This window comes from Cynocephalus volans, chromosome 6 (assembly GCF_027409185.1).
Source record: "Cynocephalus volans isolate mCynVol1 chromosome 6, mCynVol1.pri, whole genome shotgun sequence".
Lineage (NCBI taxonomy): Eukaryota > Metazoa > Chordata > Mammalia > Dermoptera > Cynocephalidae > Cynocephalus > Cynocephalus volans.
In genome coordinates this window covers 22,421,660-22,439,010 of record NC_084465.1, presented here as the reverse complement: position 1 = coordinate 22,439,010, position 17,351 = coordinate 22,421,660, and the positions used below count along the sequence as shown (strand labels likewise).

Genomic DNA, 17,351 nt, shown 5'->3' with positions numbered 1-17,351 from the left:
AACAAAGATCTCTATAGAAAACCAGCCAGTATCCCTGGAAACAATTCATCAGATTTTTCAAAAGAAATCGAGTTTCATCAGGTGTGATAGGTTCAGTGTTACTTCTAAGATAAATGATAAAAATATCAACATTATAATACAAAGAAACCCAGTTCTTTTGGCTTAAATCTCAGTGAAAAGCATCACAAACCATTTATTGTTCCTCTAGCCTTCCCTGATGCATTTAGGTCCTTGGCTGCAGGAGATGGAATTGGTTCTGTAACTATTCCCCTCACGTACAACTCTGGCTCAGCGTCCTTTTCACACAGCTGGTTTAGAACCTTTGAGAATCACAGTATCTGGGGATGAAGCGTCAGGAATCTGCACTTTTCATAAGCTCCCCAGATAATTCTTAGTTGCGCACTCTGGAGTTTGAGAACCACTAGTCTAGAAACTGTAGCTTTCAGTTCCCTTCTGGCTTTGAAACAATCATGAGCCCCATATTCTGTCTCATTCCATTTGGTAAATCTAGATGTGTACATAGGTTTTTCTTGAGCAATTTTAAAAATATATATTTTTAGGTAGTTGCCTAAATAGACAGCTCTTTTTCTTACCTGTGCATCTATAGGAAACAGAATTAGGTGACATTGGGCCTCGTTTCTCAAAACAGAGGCCAGTTTCAAGGAGGAAGCCATGGTGTACCAGGAGACATGCAGAGCTGTCTGATAAATATGGCGCATCTTCCTACAGCATCAAGTTTTTCTTAGAAATGGTATTTTTAAATTACAACAGATACATTGAAGACATGACCACCACTTCTCTATCACTCCACCCCCTTGCCCTCTCTGTTCATAGTACCTTGGGAACTGCTGCCCAAAGATGCACAGCAAAGGGTAGGAGAAACCATGGGAAAGCACACACCTCCTCCCAGAATGTCCCAGCCACCAAGGTGACGTGAAACTCTTTGGTCCCCAGAATAGGATATTTGGTCCACATCTAGCAACTGGTCCCTGAATATTATGGACTATGAAGAGACTTGCTCTACAAGCCATGAGCTATGTAGGAATAGGATACAAAGTTCACATGGATTTTAGGCTAAATGTGAAGCTTCAAAAAGTTTTCTGGTTGTAGCTGCTATTGGGCTCCTAGACCCCCGGAGGTTAGAGTTCATTGCCCTCTTCTATCAGAAGTACTTCTGTCTACATTCAAGGTTACCCGTGGCCAGTGATTCCTAAATGTCTGTTTCCAGAAGGTTAAAATGAGACACTATAGAAAATTAGGCCCAAGAGAACCCTGTACACAGGGGAGCTGAGCATTTGCTCCCAGGAGACACTCATAAACTTGCCAATCTGAAAAGAGCACCTTCCGTTCCTGCCACTATTTAGGGAATGTTCACAAAAGAGTATTATTTCTCCTATTTTTTAAAAGAGTACGTTAATTAGAAAAGGAGGTTTAACGGAGCAGGAAGAGGAACTAGCCATCTGAAAAGACGCCACAATGCCTCCTGCCCACATTCTCATTGTAGCAGCAATTTATAAAATATTTTTGAAAGTATGACACTCCTAGAATGTATTCCTTACCCTAAGGATGGCTTAGTTTTCCCATTGGATGTTCTTTTTTCAAGATGTTTCTGATGAAGAAGAAACAAATCCAAGGCCCTGAGTCCAGTAACACAGGATTTCTGAGCTAGTGATCCTGAGAGATCTGTAAGATCCCTTCACCTCCAGGAGTTGCCTTGAGCCCACCACCTTGTTCTGTCCCCTCAGTCCTGGCAAACCTACCTTTCATGTCAGGAAGAGAGGAGGAAGCAATCTGCTCCTGGGAAGACTCTTCTGTCCTTTTGCTAACAGCCGTGGTAGCACTGCTGGCTCAGAGCTTGTGCTAAACTTTACCTCTTGGGTAATCTGGAGTGGCATGTAAGTCATAGCTCGGAATCCAGTCTGAGGGGAGTAGGGACATAATGTTGATTTTATGAATAGTGAGTAGTAGCCTTCCCCCTCCCTGACTCCCACCTCCAGCTCCTTTCTGCATTGAAGATTCACTGTAATGCACATTTCTGTTATAGGGACTATTCCTCTCTCCACCACCCAGGCCAATGGCCTGCAGTCAAATGGCTCTCAAGTCCCCTCCTTTTTGCTAGAATTATAACTGATCTCCTCCCAGACCATCTACACTCTGCTGCCACATTATCTTTCAGAAGGACAACTTAGAACAGTACCTCTGCTCTCAACAGAGCCTTGGGGGTGGGAGAGGGAAGTCCTTTATTGGCTTACCTAAGCCTAAAGTCATAGCCTGATGTTCAAAGCCTTCTGGCTTCAGCGCCTTTTCTCAGGACTCTCCGCTATGAGGCTACACTCCCCAGTCCGACCAGATCACTCTCCCCTGTCCTTACCCATGTTCTTGCCTCTATCTAAAATTTCCTTCCTGGAAGCCCTGCCTGACAGATCCTACCGCAGGTGAAGTCTCTCTTGGTCTGACATGCTCCTGTCAACATGGTACGATTTCTCCTTCCTCTGCTATAAATTCATGGCACTTATACCTCACTTGTGGCACAGGGAACATTCTTCTTGTAAGTTGTCTGTATCCATGAAGAAATGGTACTGGACTTGGAGTCAGACACCCGAGTTCGTATCCTGGCATAGTCATCATCTCTGTGACGTTGGGCAAGTCCCGTAACTTCTCTACACTTCAGCTTTCTTATCTGAGAGAAGAAGTATAGCTCCCGGGGTGCAGGGAGGGATACGTGGCACAGAGCGTGGGAATGAACTTCGGCAACAGCAACGTAATCCTGTTTCTCTGCTTTTCAATATCTTTTCTGCAGGTCTCTGAGCCACTTGAAGGAAGGGGCCATGTCTTGCTCATCATTATATACTACTGTTACAGAGTGAGCATCCCACAGCCGAAAATCTGAAACACAAAATGCTCCCAAATCCAAAACTTTTTTTTTCTTTTGCATCAAAAACATACTGTTTGATAAAATGTGAGATTTTTTGAGTGCAGATTTGATGCTCAAAGGAAATACTCATTGGAGCATTTTGGATTTTGGATTTTCAGATTTGGGATGCTCCATCAGTAAGTATTCTGTAAATATCCCAAAATCCAAAAACGTCCAAGGCACTTCTGGTCCCAACTGTTTTGGATAAGGGATACTCAACCCGGACTTTTATTACATTACTATTAACATATTATTATTTATAATAATAATAATCTTTATGAAGCAACACCATTCTAAGTGCTTTATGTGTATTAATCAATATAATTTTTCCAATAACCCTCAGAGGTCAGTACTATTATTATCTCTCTTTAGCAGAAGAAAACCATATATTTCACAGAGTCTCCAATGAATAATTGAATGAGTGAGTGAATGAATGAGGGATTGTGCCCACTGGATGATTATTTCTCTCCATCTTAGTTCTGCACACCTACTTCTCTTTCTCTGAGTCTCCTAAGGTCCATGCAAAATTAAGAGAAAATCTAGAATGAATCGAACCCCTGAAAGGTGCAAAGTCTACTCCTACGTCTCATTTAAACTTCTCATAGAGAGAGATCCAGTGACCTCCAAGAGGACACACATGGTGTCTGTGTCGTTCTGCATTATGTTCATAGGGCCTAGAACCCTATCTGGTAATCAATAAATGCTTGTCGAGTAAGTAAGTGAATTCGTGTGTAAACCACTCCCCTCGCTGCTGACCGTGGAGGCAGTGACAGAGAACGATGTCTGTCTTGCTTTCTCAGGCAGTACTACGAGATGTTGTACAACACGGCCGATGAGCTCCTGAACCTGGTGGTGGACCAGGGCGTGAAGTACACGGAGCTGGAGTACATCCACGCCCTGACCCTGCTGCACCGCAGCCAGACTGGGGTGGGAGACCAGACCACCCAGAACATGAGGCTGCAGCGGCTCAAGGAGATCATCTGCGAGCAGGCCGCCATCAAACAAGCCACCAAGGACAAGAAAATAACTACCGTGTAATGGGTGTGCTGCGGTGGGGGAGGGGGCGGGGGGTGTTGTTTTCTCGGTCATATTTGCCTCTTTCTTTGGTGTATTCTGAGCTGACTTGGTTTTCTCTACACTGATGCTTTAGTGGAGAGAAGGTATAAGAAGTTTTTCTCTTGAGTTTTGGCTTTTCACATGAACGCTAGAGGAAGTTTGCAGTGCATGCATGTTTTAATTTAACAACTGCTTCAATGCAGTCAAGTCTAAAGACTAGGGTGGGACAGGGAGGAAGGCTGTGTCAAACTGTCGGATTCTGAAAAATGAATGAATGAATTACTAACTAATGTTTTGTTTATTGCCCAACACTTATAAATTCCAGTCTTGGAAAGCAGACTGTGACCCAAGTGTTAGTTCCTTCCTAAAGCCACTAACTAGGTTCTATTACATGAACAGAAGGATTTTTACTCTTAACCTTGTCGGCTTACAACTCAGTGAAATAAGTGTATGTGCATTGCTTTCTGTCTCTATTGCCAAAATCAAATAAATGGTTTCTCAGCTGGCTGTTGTTTACAACCATTTTCCCTAACCAGAACAGGACCTCTTCAGGACTAGGGGGAAAAAGTCCTTTTATCCTAATCCCTGGGAGAGTTTTGTATGCTGAAGCTTATACATAGGTTATAGGCTGGCTTGTTGCCTTCTTGTTTTATTTCTGCTATATCAAAACCAAGAGCCATAACATTAGTGACCTAAGTGGAAGAATGAAAGGTGATTCAGCCCTCTGCTTGATTTTCCCCCTCTAATTTCCAAGAGAAAATAATGGTTAGAGAATTTAACATCTCACTTGAAATGTTGTTTGGGGGTAAATGATTCTTAGGTGCCCACTTACTCTTCTATGAGCTCCTAGGTCTTTCTCACCTGAGAAAGTGGCCCAGGTCTGCTCAGCTGAGTTCAAGGAAGGCAGGACAGCTGTGACCTTTCTCCTGTGTGGGCCACCAGCTGAGCCTGTTTCTGCATTGCTCTCCCATGATGTGGTGCTCATCCTGGCACAGTGGACCTCACCTCTGTCCCCCATATCCCCAAGTCCTCTTGCCACCCATGGTTCATATGTCACAGAAGGCAGCAGTGCACTGACTGGGACGCATCTTGAAAACATGGAAAGGAGAGCAGGAAGGACTCGGACCACACGTAGTGATGCCTCACACCCTGATCGTCGGGAATTTTACACCTTTTTCATACAACTTTGGTCTTGGTGGGAAGAAAACAAAATTAAGAAATGTTTTGAGAAGCTTAAATGTTGTATGTTGTTTTTCTTATATTCTTTATTCAGTAAACATTCCCTGAGGGCCTAATATGTGCCAAATTCTGCTCTGCGCAGGGGCAGACACATAGACCAAGAGGACACGCTTATTATCTAGGAGTGTGGGGACTGGACTCCAGCACAGATCCCGACAGACGGACACAGCACTGAGTTAGCAGTCACTCCAGACAGTGGGGCAGCTGTAAAGGACACTCAGCGGGGCTTCTGGCAGGAAGGAATGTTGTAAATCTGTGTGGCTTCAGAGCCCTGACTGGGAAGAAGTTGAGTCCGTGCAGGAGACAACCATGGAAAAACTTACTGTCCTAGACAAGATCATTAGAAGTGATCTACCCAAGAAGTAGGGGTGGGAGGAGGGAGAAGAGGGGAGAGAAGAGTTACCCAATTTTGTGTGGAAGCTTCCTCTTAGTGGCCATGGCCTCCCAGCACAGATTCTGTGCCTTTTCTTTTCCTTCCTTCCACACCAAGTGTAGACCCTCTGAGTGGTGACAGTAAAGCCAGGGGTGGGATTGGGGAGGCTGATGATAGTTTTATTAGAGGTAGAAAGGGACATGGGTTTTGATTGAGTAAAATGTCAAGAATGCTGAGAACCAGCAGAAAAATGGCAGATGAGCTGCCTTGGGGGGAGTATTTAGGAAAGTAGAATCCCTGCTTTGCTAACCATAATAATGCTATCGAGAAATGTCAATTCTGCACAGAATAGGGGGTCTAGGGTTCTTTGTTCCGGACATTCAAGTCACAAATTTCTTTGAAGGTTGGTACATTAGTCTTTATTCTTCAACAGGTCAAGAATAGCCAATGACACATTCAGTGGATGGTCAAATGGATGCAGATGGAGATGGCATGGCCACCTCAAATGCTAGCTTCATTTGGGACACAGTGAAGATTTCCACATGTTATGGTCTTCTTTGGGGATATTTTGTGAGAGTGTTTTTGTGCTGTTCACAGCCATGACCAGAAAGTGCTAGAGATCCAGGGTCTGCCAACGACAGGCTCAGTGTGTGCATGTGCACCCACCCACCCACACACACACACAGAGCTATATAGCTACAAGAGCTAGTGTGCTACCATTAAGACCAATCCCTTAATGTGCTGTTGCAGATAAAAAGGCCAAAAAAAAAAAAACCAGACCTTACCAGAAGGGCACTGCAGCTGAAGCAAACCATTATTGCGTTTTTACACAAAGGGACGAGTGGGGTAGACATATGTGGATGATGTCTTGTCGGGTCAGGGCCATTGTCAGTATCCTGCCAATGTAGCCAATTGCACTGCTAAGTGACCACACCAATTGTATGGCTAGGTAATTCATAACTAAAGCCAAAATGTTTCATTACTTTAGTTACACTAATATTTCCATTTGTATTGTCAGGGCTAGGGGCCAGGGCCCACAGACCCTTCAAACCCATTGTAAAGACTGGGTCACAGACCCCTCACATGCTAGGCTGGGTCACCAGACCCCTCACATGCACATCCACACTAGATAACTGGGAAAAGATCCCGGAGCTTTTGGCAGATGACACGAACTCAGGCCTCAGCTTCTTCAGCAGCAGCGGTGGTGGCAGCTTACAGCAGATCTAGCGGCAGCAGCCTCTCCGTGGCCCCCCCTGGGGGCTTCCTGGGGGGCAAAGGGGGGTGCCATGGATCAGAGCCACTCATCTTTTATTCTTAAGTCCATAACCCAGGAAATCTGCATGCACATGTGCAATTACATTAGACAATAACCAAGGAACACCTGGGCGCACGTGCATATTTACATCAAATGCTCAGCAAGATTCTGAACATCTGAGGGGCCCTGACCATTTTCCTATATTTTCCCTACATGTCTCCAGCATAGTCACAGCACCTTCGAGAAGGCTCACAGGACTAGGAAGGGTCCTGATGAGACAATAAACGTGACTACAGAGAAAGGAGGGTTCTGAGGTTATATCATCCAACCTGGTTGTCAAGTAATAGCAGCTCCTGGAGAGCGCTTCCTTTTTCTCATCAATGTCACCAACTCGGTGGTGCTTATGTTTTCCCACTTTGTTCTCCCCCATGGCATAAATATTTCTTTCCTTTCTTCCATACCCAAGGGATCAGAAACAACTAGAAGAGTCTCTCCCAACTTAGCCACCCTTAGAATAAATTCCTTAAAATAGAGGTACTATAAGGAAAAGGAAACAAATGGTCAGGCTCCCTCAGATGTTTGGAATCTTGCTGAGCATGACCTAGCCTGTTTAATGTAAACATGTTAACTGTGCACTTGCGTCCAGGTGTTCCTTGGTTAGCTGTTCTTGGTTAGCTGTGTCACACTCAGGTGTCCCTGGGATACTGACTTAAGTATAAAGGACAAACGGCTCTGATCCAGAGGGCCCCCAGGATGTGTCCCCTCCCCCCTGGGGGCACTGCTGCTGCTGGGACTGCTGGAGGCTGCTGCTGAGGAGGCTGGGGGCTGAGCTCATGTCCGAATAAGGCATGTCAGTCTTGCCAATGGCTCCCAAGATCTTTCCAATTACCTAGCTCACGACCTGCATATAAGGGATCTGCGACCCAGTCTGTACAACGGGTTGAAGGGTTCGAGCCCTAGCCTAACAGGTACAAATTCAACAGATCAGGTCCAACTCTTGATATGTACAAGAAGATGGAAGGATTCGTATTATCTTTTAATTCCATTTTTCCACGAACTTTTTGAAGTACCGTCATTGACAAACTGTATTCTCAGAACTGCTGGTAGTGGTTTCTTCTACAGTTTTTGTTGTTGTTACTTTTAGCTATCTTATCACCTCTCAGTACACCTCTTAATTTATAAACAAAACTACTCTTTGGGTAATATTGTGTCCGCCACCCCAGGAGCACTCATTTATACCTGTCCTATTGACACAATTTTTTTTTAAGGCAATTTCATCCTAGTACAACGTTTTTATCCCTACCTCACACTGGGGTTTTTAAATCTTATTGCCCAACTAGAACTTTCCCCCTGCCAGCTGGTTATATCCCTGATGGTTAGACAAGGATATACATTCCTTATGCTGCCCTTGCCTGAACAGGATAAGCCCTGCTTCCACACTCTGAAACACAGGTAGGCCCAAGTTAGCTCAAATTTAGTGGCAGGACCGGACCTGAGTGCCTACGGCCCATACTCTTGAGACACAGACTCTGCGGTGGGACCCTCCCCCACGAGTTACCGTCCTCTGCAGAGTGACATTCACAGAAGCCCCAGCCCCTCTCCAGGACTTCATTCCTGCCTGAATGATTTCTGAGACTGACAGTCATTATTTTTATGCAGTGGCTTGGGAAGAAAAACTCCAATACAGACAAGTTGAATTGGCACCAAACCCTGATGATTCTTACTGTCAAGTCCCATCCATGAATTTCTTAGCACTGATGCAGTCATTCATTGAGTCAAAAGGATATAATTGCCTATTACAGCTCAGGCGATATGGGATTCATGCAATGGCGAGCAAGAGACAGTCCCTTGTGACATGGAGCTTATACTTCCACTAGCTTCTTACAACTTCTTCTCTGATCTTGCTCTGCCCAGAGTGCATATTTCGCCCTTTGTTCTCCAAGCCTACCCTTTCATTTAGGAAGGCATTTCATAGGAGGACTGAAATCTTCAGCTCGACCCTCTGCTGTTCTTTGCTGAGCTTTGCCCTTGTGGCAGCTCAGGATTGGGCGCTATTCACTGTGCTCCCACCAGCTAGCACAGCAGGGAAGTTCACCCTTTACCTTTCTTGATGCAACAAATGAATTCCTACTTCATAGGCTCTATGAATGGGCCGAGGCCATTGCTCTGAGGCATAGCTGGGGCCATCTCCCCAGGACCAGGGCCATCTCCCCAGGACCAGGGCACAGAAAGAGTGAAGGAGACCAGAGTCCAGCCCTAGGGCTCAGCAAACCCCAGCTAGATTCACTCCATTTGGGGCAAATCTGATCAGAAGACCAGCAAAGTGGCTGTCCTTCTAGCAGGATATGAAAACAAGGAGAGTCCTGGTCAACAAAATTTTGCTTGAAAAGTAAAATGTATGCTGAAATACACACACCTGAGAGCAATCGTCTTAATGTGGCAGGGATGTAAAACAAATTGGGCATAATTGGGAGGGAGGGTAATGAGGTACCAAGAACAAGAAAACATAAAGAATCACTGAGCTCGGCAAGGTCTCAACTCTGTCCTAATTAGGCACAGTTGTTATAAGAAGTACATAATTAATAAGCGTATGACCAGATGTGAAATGCAGCGGAGTCTCTTCCTGAAATGGAAGTGGTAATGAACTGTACACAGCTGGAAGCAGTCATCCTAATTTGGCTGAGGCGGAAGGCCTGCCTGGAATTTTGAAGAGGTGTAGTAAGATGCACACCACAGGTTTACACCTGAAAACAACTAATCCTATTCCGACTGGGCTGGGGTGTAATGAGATAGAGCTAATTATCAAGAGTGTAATGAGATGCAAAAGCCACTGGAACTGAGCTGGAAATTTCTTTAAAAGGGAACTAAGATGCAAACACCAAGAAAGAATTTCTGCTAATGGAGCTAGTGTGGGAGTGTTAAAAGGTACATGATCTGAGGGGTGACTTTCACATACCCGGGCCAAAGACAGGTCTGTGATTAAAAATATCTCCAGGACATTCCCACACCTGGAGCTGGAGTCCCTGGGATTCCCAAGAATGCAGTGACCTGGAAGAGCCACATGTATTTTTTAAATGTGTATACACCATATGTGTGTACACACAACTGAAAAAATAAATAAGGTTAGGTGCTTTCGGGTGAGTGTAGTTCGCATTATACTTGATCCCATTTAGAAATGTGGCTTCAGGTTCCTGCTGACTCTGCAATGGATACTTAAGAGGAACCTGGCTCCAAACAGAAACACCAGCAACCATCACACCTCAAACGTGTTTGATTACCTAACAGGCTGAATTTTCTCTCACAAGGATTTATTTACTATGAGAGATCAGGAAACCATTAGTAGCTGTTCTTCATTATTGTTTTTCTTGTATGATTGCCATTATGTCATTCTAGACACGACTTAATGGGCACAATGTGTGTCAGATGCTGTGCTAAATGCTTTACCACATTATTTCATTTAATCCTTACAATAATCCTATGAGGTAGATACTATCATCACCTCCACTTTGCAGAGCAAACTATGGCTCAGACTGAAGATTTGCTGCAGCCCCGGTAAGTGACCCAGCGCCGGAATCCACACTGGTGCCCCCTCTCTCCTCTGTTCTGATCCAAACCCTCACTGTGTACTGTGGCAAAGGGATGGGCCCTCACGTGCTATATCTGAGCTCCAAGAAACACTCTGGCAGTTTGACTCGTCCATCATCAGCTCTGCCCTGTCCTGTGGCCCCCAGCGGAGGCCAGTCCTGGACTGAATTGGGGGCTGCCGTTCTCCATAACCCTCTGCTTCTCTGCACCCCCGGCTGCCTGAGCCCTCCCCTGTGGCCAGTACAGCTACGTACATCTTGCAATCACAAGCCTGTGGCCCAGAGGCTGAGCCCAGCCAGTTGGACGCTGAAGATGACCCACACCTGGCCCAAAGGCTGGTGAGGCCAGGAGGGTCGGGGGGCAGAGTTCTAGAATCTGTTGTATCTTGGCTCAAAATGTCACCTTAGCCTTTGTAGGGGAAGAACCTTATCTTTTCCATCTACCCATCTTAGGTTCTCATGAACCTAAATAAGAGTTAGCAGGAGGAAAGCACACAAATGTATTTAATATAAGTTTTATGTGACACAGGAGCCTTCAGCAGGAAATGAAGACCTGCAAAAAGAGTTATATCTGAGTGTTATTTATAGTAGGTTTCCTGAAAAGTGGAGAGTAGTGAACAAGTGATAGGACAAAGGGTGTGAATGAGCCGGGGCAAGCTTAGCAAGGCCTGTTTATTCAGATCCTCTCTGTGTCCCTAAGTCTCAGATTAGATGATGTTCCCTTCCTCCAAGCACAGGGGAGGGCACCTCCCACATGAGGGTCTTGTGACCTGCTTCAGGGAAGAAGGGCTGGAGAAGATCAGAAGGACCTTCCTAAACGTGCTGTTTCTCAGATTCCTTCAGCTTGAAATACTCAGTATGCCAAGGTGCCATATTTGGGGGTAGTATTGAAATAGAGCTCCCTACACCCTTATAACGTACGCTATCTGCTTCTGTAGAATTGCTTGCTTAACCTAAGTAACTCCATTTTAGCCCCTGCCTGACCTGCAGACTACACCCACGTCTGCGTGAGAAACCGCTGACCTTCTCATAGAAACAAAAACCACTACATGGGAACAGGAGCCATACACAGTGGATTATTACATTGGAACAGGAACCACACACAATGAAAACTTGTATGCTTGATTGCTCGACCGGCTCAGTCTTGGCCTTTGTGACCTAGCTCCCTAGCTTGCTTTGTGCACCTGGACAACCTGTGTGCCAACGGGATGTAGTTTTTTGCCTTTAAAAACGCTACAAGACCAAAGCCTGAGGCCGCTCTTCCTTGGTTGCTCCTTAGGAGATGGTCTCTGGCCAGCTGTAGTGAATAAACTGCCGTTTTCTGCACGAGTGTTGTGTATGTGCATTTCTTGTGGGAGGGTGCCTCACAATATGTCCTGAACCCCATCACCTTTTACAAGTGGTTTGACGTTGTACAAGTTATCAAACTCCCTAAGTTTCAGTTTCCTGATCTGTGAAATGGGATAATGATACCATAGCTCCTATTCAGTAGTATTTCTGTGTACAGTAAAAGAGAGGTTCAGTACCTGGCATGTAGTAAATATTATATATACATAATTCATAATATTACCTTGTCCATCTCTTTGAGCAGTTTTGACCCAATGTTGGGAAAGGGAAGGAAAATGGTCAGGGCCCTTCAGATGTTCAGAATCTTGTGGAGCATTTGATGTAAATATGCACATGAACCCAGGTGTTCCTTGGTTATTGTCTAATGTAATTGCACATGTGCACCCAGCTGTCCTGGGTTATGACTTAAGTATAAAGGACTAATGGCTCTGATACACAGTGCTTCTCGGGACACTCCGGGAGGCTACTAGGGTGGCTGCTCCTAGTTCTGAATAAAGCCTATTAGTTTTTTTATCCGCGGCTCCCAGGACCTTTTCCTATTACCTAGCTCGTAGGTATACGTGTGAAGGGTTTGTGACCCAGTCTGTGCAATGGGTTCGAGGGGTCCGTGAGCTCTAGCCCTGTTGGTAGCCCTAGCTTTACACCCAGTATTGAGCAAATGAGCACTGTTGAAGCGGCTTAGAAATGCAGCCCCCTGACCAGGCCTGTTTCAAGACAGCTGTTTGGCGTTGGGACGCCTGAAGCCCCCACCGAGGAGGTCCTGATTTTGTTATGCGATTGTTTCAGCCACCTGCCCCACACAGGACAACTGGCCTCTGGTCTACTTCCTCAAGCCTGCTCTTTTTTAGCTATTACTGAGGGTTTTGCATCTCATTGCCTGCCAATATATTATGTGCATCTCATTAATTCTGAAGGCTCTGATGCCCTTTAGGGACCAGGCCTTCACAAACTTAATGGCCTTCTGCCTGGGGGGTAAGTTTGCCCACCTATGCTGAGGAATGTCAGGTCATGGATTTCTAATAAGTTCACAAATTGCTCTATAAAATGGAGGTGAGAAAAATGTCACATTCTTTTTTAAAAAATTTTTTCTGAATCAAAACTAGCTTTGAGCTTTCACTTACCACTCTCAGCAGAAGTCCAAGTTCCACCTTTTTGTTCTACCTGAGCCCTCGGCAGATTGTCTGATGCCCACCCACACTGGTGAGGGCAGATCTTCTTTACATAGTCTACTGATTCAAGTGGTAATCTTTTCTAGAAACCCTCACAGACACCCAGAAATGCCTTACCAACTCTGAGCATCCCTTGGCCCAGTCAAGTTGACACTTGAAATTAATCAAAACAAGGAGTGACCCTGGATCCCCTCAGTTTATTTATTCTTTTGCTTCCTCTGCCTCCTTCCTGTATTTTAACTCCTGTAGTATTAATGAGCCCACATACATAGGTTTTAGTTCAGTGTCTCTAACTCTTCCCAGGAAAGCTTCTTTATAAATCCAATATATAAATACAAAAAGCTATCTATAATATTTAACCCTTGTTAAAGCTTAAAAACCCTAACACACACACAAAAAAGGCCATATACCTCTGCTCCTAGATTCTGGGGCCTATTCAGCTCATCAGACCAGCCCCTTTTTCCTTTGGAGCTTTGCATTACAGTACCATTCAATATCTGTTCTTAGTACGGAGTTTTTATCCTCTGACAACCCAGGCCCATTCACCAAAACATGAAAAAGACTGGGAGCAAAATCTTTGTCTTTCTTCCCTCCTCCCTGACAGCTCACAGTTCCTTGTATTTCTCTGATGTCCCAATGAAAGTAAATGTTAATGATTTTAAATGAAATCTAAAGCTGCAATTTTAAAATGAGAAAACATAACACAGAAATGCTATTAACTCAGCCAGCTTTAAGAGACTAATAAGACACAAGGTACTAGGCCTTTTGCTACTTAAAGAGCTGCAATTCATTCATCTACAGTATAGCAAACGTTAAAGTGTTTTCACTGGGGTTATAGAAATTCTTATGTTTTATAGTTTTATTAACTGTCATCATTTTCTTGGTTTTTCTTTCTCATGTGTTCTGCCTGCAGTTAGTTATGGAGCAGGTCCTGCCCCAACAGACCCCTGTGATGGTTACACACTGTCCCAGACTCAGCTCAGAGTTCGGAAGGGAAGTAAGAGTATCTAAGTAATTCACTCCACATCCCACCCCTCCACTGAGCACTGATCTAAGGTGATTAGACATCCGTGTTGTCGGGTTCCTTTGGTAAACATCAGTAGCCTTCTTATATGAGAGGTGGGGCAACGCACCTCCTCCCCACAAGCTGGCTAGCAGGCATATGCCACAAAGGAAGCTGTCAACAGGCAACATTGATCAGCAAGCAAGTACGAAAGTTGTCTTTCAACATGCTCCATGAGCTTGGGGAAGTTTCCACGCCGTGTCCCCACTCTCTGACTAGCACTTTATTAGAAAGTTTACTCCAAGGCCAACACGACAATGTTCTGTCAGAAGGATCAGAGCCACCTTCTACTCAGATCTAGAAACAGGGCTCTTCATGAATTACGGGAGACGGAGGACCCAGAGTGCTGTTCCACAGCTGTCAAATACTGGATTTACTTATTTTTTCATTTATTTACAAAAAAGGAGGTAAATCCCATAAAGTCTCACCAGCCAACCACATACTTGAATGCATTTCACCACTCATTTCTTAACTCCTCTTATGCTAATTAACTGTCCCTGGGTACTGTTCTAATTTAGATGGCAATCCTTAGAAAATTTGCCACAGCCACTACAGGAGGGTGGGTTTTGCAAGGATGCTCTGGGTCTGGTCTTTAAGGATATTTGTCAGGGAGCTGCCAGCTTGGGCTATCCCATCCCTCATTAATATCCCACCCTTCAGATTCAGCATCAGTTTCTCTAATCCCTGCAATAGGACATCTACTAGTCATCAGTTTCCTAGTTGTGGGCACAGGTTTGTACTGAGCCATCCATGTGACCTTGGGAATGACAACTCAGATTTGCAAGGCAGGACCCAGGGTGTAGTCCCAGCCTGCCTCAGAGCACAAGGACACTAACTAGGTCCACTGGAACCAAGGCTGTGCTCTGACCAATGGCCCATTGCATCTCTGACCATTGAGCACTCCAGTCACCCACAATCAAGAAGCCTTACCCTCCCATGAACTTTTACATGGAGGTGTCAGTGCAACCTCCTCCCCCCAAAAATCTAATGCCTATTGCTGGTGCAAACAGGCTCCACCTCCAAATGTGCAGAGCTTTGTACTTTATCACGCCAAGATTTGGAGTCCATCTAGCTTATGCTATTAATAGCCAGAGCCGTGCCAGAAGACTGTAGCTTATTAATAATGTATAGCTGCAGCCCCTGACTTAGGTAAGCTATAAACGTCCCTCATCTGCATGATTAGTTCTCACCTTGCTGATTAGAAAGTTTAGTCCTGTCACAAAACCTACCCTTTCTGAATGAATGGCTCTTTTAAAGAGAGTCAGTTTCTCTAAAATACATCTCAAACCCAAATAAAAAAGAATCAACAACAAAAACAGAACCCATTATCTTCTTTATGGAATGAGAAGGTGTTTAAGAAGGTTTTTAAAAGTTCGGCTCCATGCGTATTGAAAGAACTAAAAGTAGTTGGAGCTAGAAGGGGGGACTTGGGGGAGGTAAGGTGGGAGGTAGTGGCGAGTTTTAAATTTTTACCTTGAAGAATTTGGAGTAACGACTAAGGGGTGTTAAGCAAGAGAGTGGTATTGGGTTTTGACTTCAGAAGTATCACCCTGGAGGGAAGATGGGTAAAAAATTGGAAGGTGGATTGCAGGAAGACCAGTCAGTAGTCCAGGAAGAAGATGGTGGTGGCTTGAACTAGGGTGATGGCAGGGCAGACAGAGAGAAATGGACAGCTTCAGGAGATGTATCAAAGCACCGTCGCTCCCTGACCTCCTTAGGTCTCTGCTTGAATTTCACCTAAGTGAGTCCTTCCTTGACCACCTATTTAAAACAGGAGCCCCTTCCCAATACCCTGTCCCCTCCCCTGCTTAATTTTTCTCCATAGCCTTTATCATCCTCTGACATCCTATGTAATTTAATTGTTAATGCATTTATCACTCATCTTCCCCAACTAAAATATATGCTCTGTGAGGGCAGGGATTTTTGTATCTTTTGTTCTCTTTATCCCCAGTGCTTAGAACAATCCCTGGTACATAGTAGGTGGAAAATAAATATTTTCAGAATGAAGAAATAGGTAAAGGGTGAATAGATTGAACAGGATGTGATCACTGGTTGAACGGAAGGGAGTGAGTAAGAGAGAGTGGTAAAGAAACAGAGGAAGGTCCCAGGTCTAGCCAGGTTAACTGAGTAGCTGTGTGCCATTCAGTGAGATAGGGAGCACCACTCGGGAGGGAAGAAGCAGGATTGGAGGCTAAGGGGTGGGTTTGTGATAAACATGAGGTACCTGTGAGACAGCTCGGAAAAGATGTAGAGAGACGGGAGAGGGCTTTGGGCTGGGGAAATAGATTTTGCAGCCTTCAGAGTCTTTACTCATTCAAAAAATGTATTGTGCACCTACTTTGTTCTAGACAGTATGTCAGGCATGCTAGATACAAACATGAGCAAACCAAGGTCATGCAAGTGGATGACATTAGTCATAAGGTCACAATTATGTCCACTGATAACAGCCAGTGCTAATGAAGGTATTACACTCTCTTTGTCACTTCTCTCCCCCTGGGTGATGGAGATGCAAAAGATTACTCAAAGCCCATTTCTTCTGAGCAGCGAGAAGCCCCGAAGGAGTTAATTTTCCAGGAACCCTCAAGAGAGAGGCATTCCTCCTTGGAAAAATAACACCAGACTGGGGTCTTTTCCCAGTATTTATTCTCCAGGCCAGAAAGGTACAGAAAAGGAACAAAGGTGGAATTATGGCTAAGTATAGTTTAACAATAGAGGCTGGTAACATCAGTGAAATAACAAAGTGACATTCCATAATGAAATTTGCAAAAGGTTAAGTCGATCCACCAACAAAAGCTTGTTCTTAGCAAATACCATCTTTTCCTACAGCAATTTCCTTAGTATTTTTACATAACAATCGAATAACTTTAGGTTAACCTGCTCCAAGGGCATCTGTCCTTAAGCCAACAATTTTGCTGTGCTACAATACTTTATCTACAACAGAGACTTTAGCCTGGGGAAAGTTTCCTGTCCTTTGCAAGCTTAACATTTCTATGTGTAATTTTAAAAGGTTAAGCTAAACCTGAAACTACAAGGCTTTGGAGGGTTGGCCCTGTGAAATACATTTGCTTTATAAATGTTGGTATAGTCCACAGAAGGGGCACTTCAGAAGAAACTAGAAGCTGGTAGAACCTTCCTGCATTACAATTTGGCAGTAAAAAAAAGCTTAGAAATTTACATATCAATGACTCAACAGTTTTCCTTCTAGATATTTATTTGCTGGTCATATGTGGAAGATTTGCTATCCTATGTTTGGGCCCAGAGACTGTTACCCAAAAATATGGTGATTTGAGATGCTGGAATAAAGAAGCAGCTTTAAGATCTCTCTGACCTTCCCCCTATCCTTTGTCTTTC

General features: G+C 44.5%; 1 protein-coding gene across 1 annotated transcript in view; it reads left to right on the top strand.

The window, feature by feature from the left end:
• The window catches only part of EXOC4 (exocyst complex component 4), a 791,906-nt gene extending 786,709 nt beyond the window's left edge, over positions 1-5,197 (top strand). The window contains exon 18 of the mRNA XM_063100340.1: positions 3,715-5,197. Coding sequence (XP_062956410.1) covers positions 3,715-3,952 — 238 coding nt within the window. The 3' untranslated portion in view covers positions 3,953-5,197. The remainder of the gene's footprint in view (positions 1-3,714) is intronic.
• Positions 5,198-17,351: the final 12,154 nt, after the last annotated feature.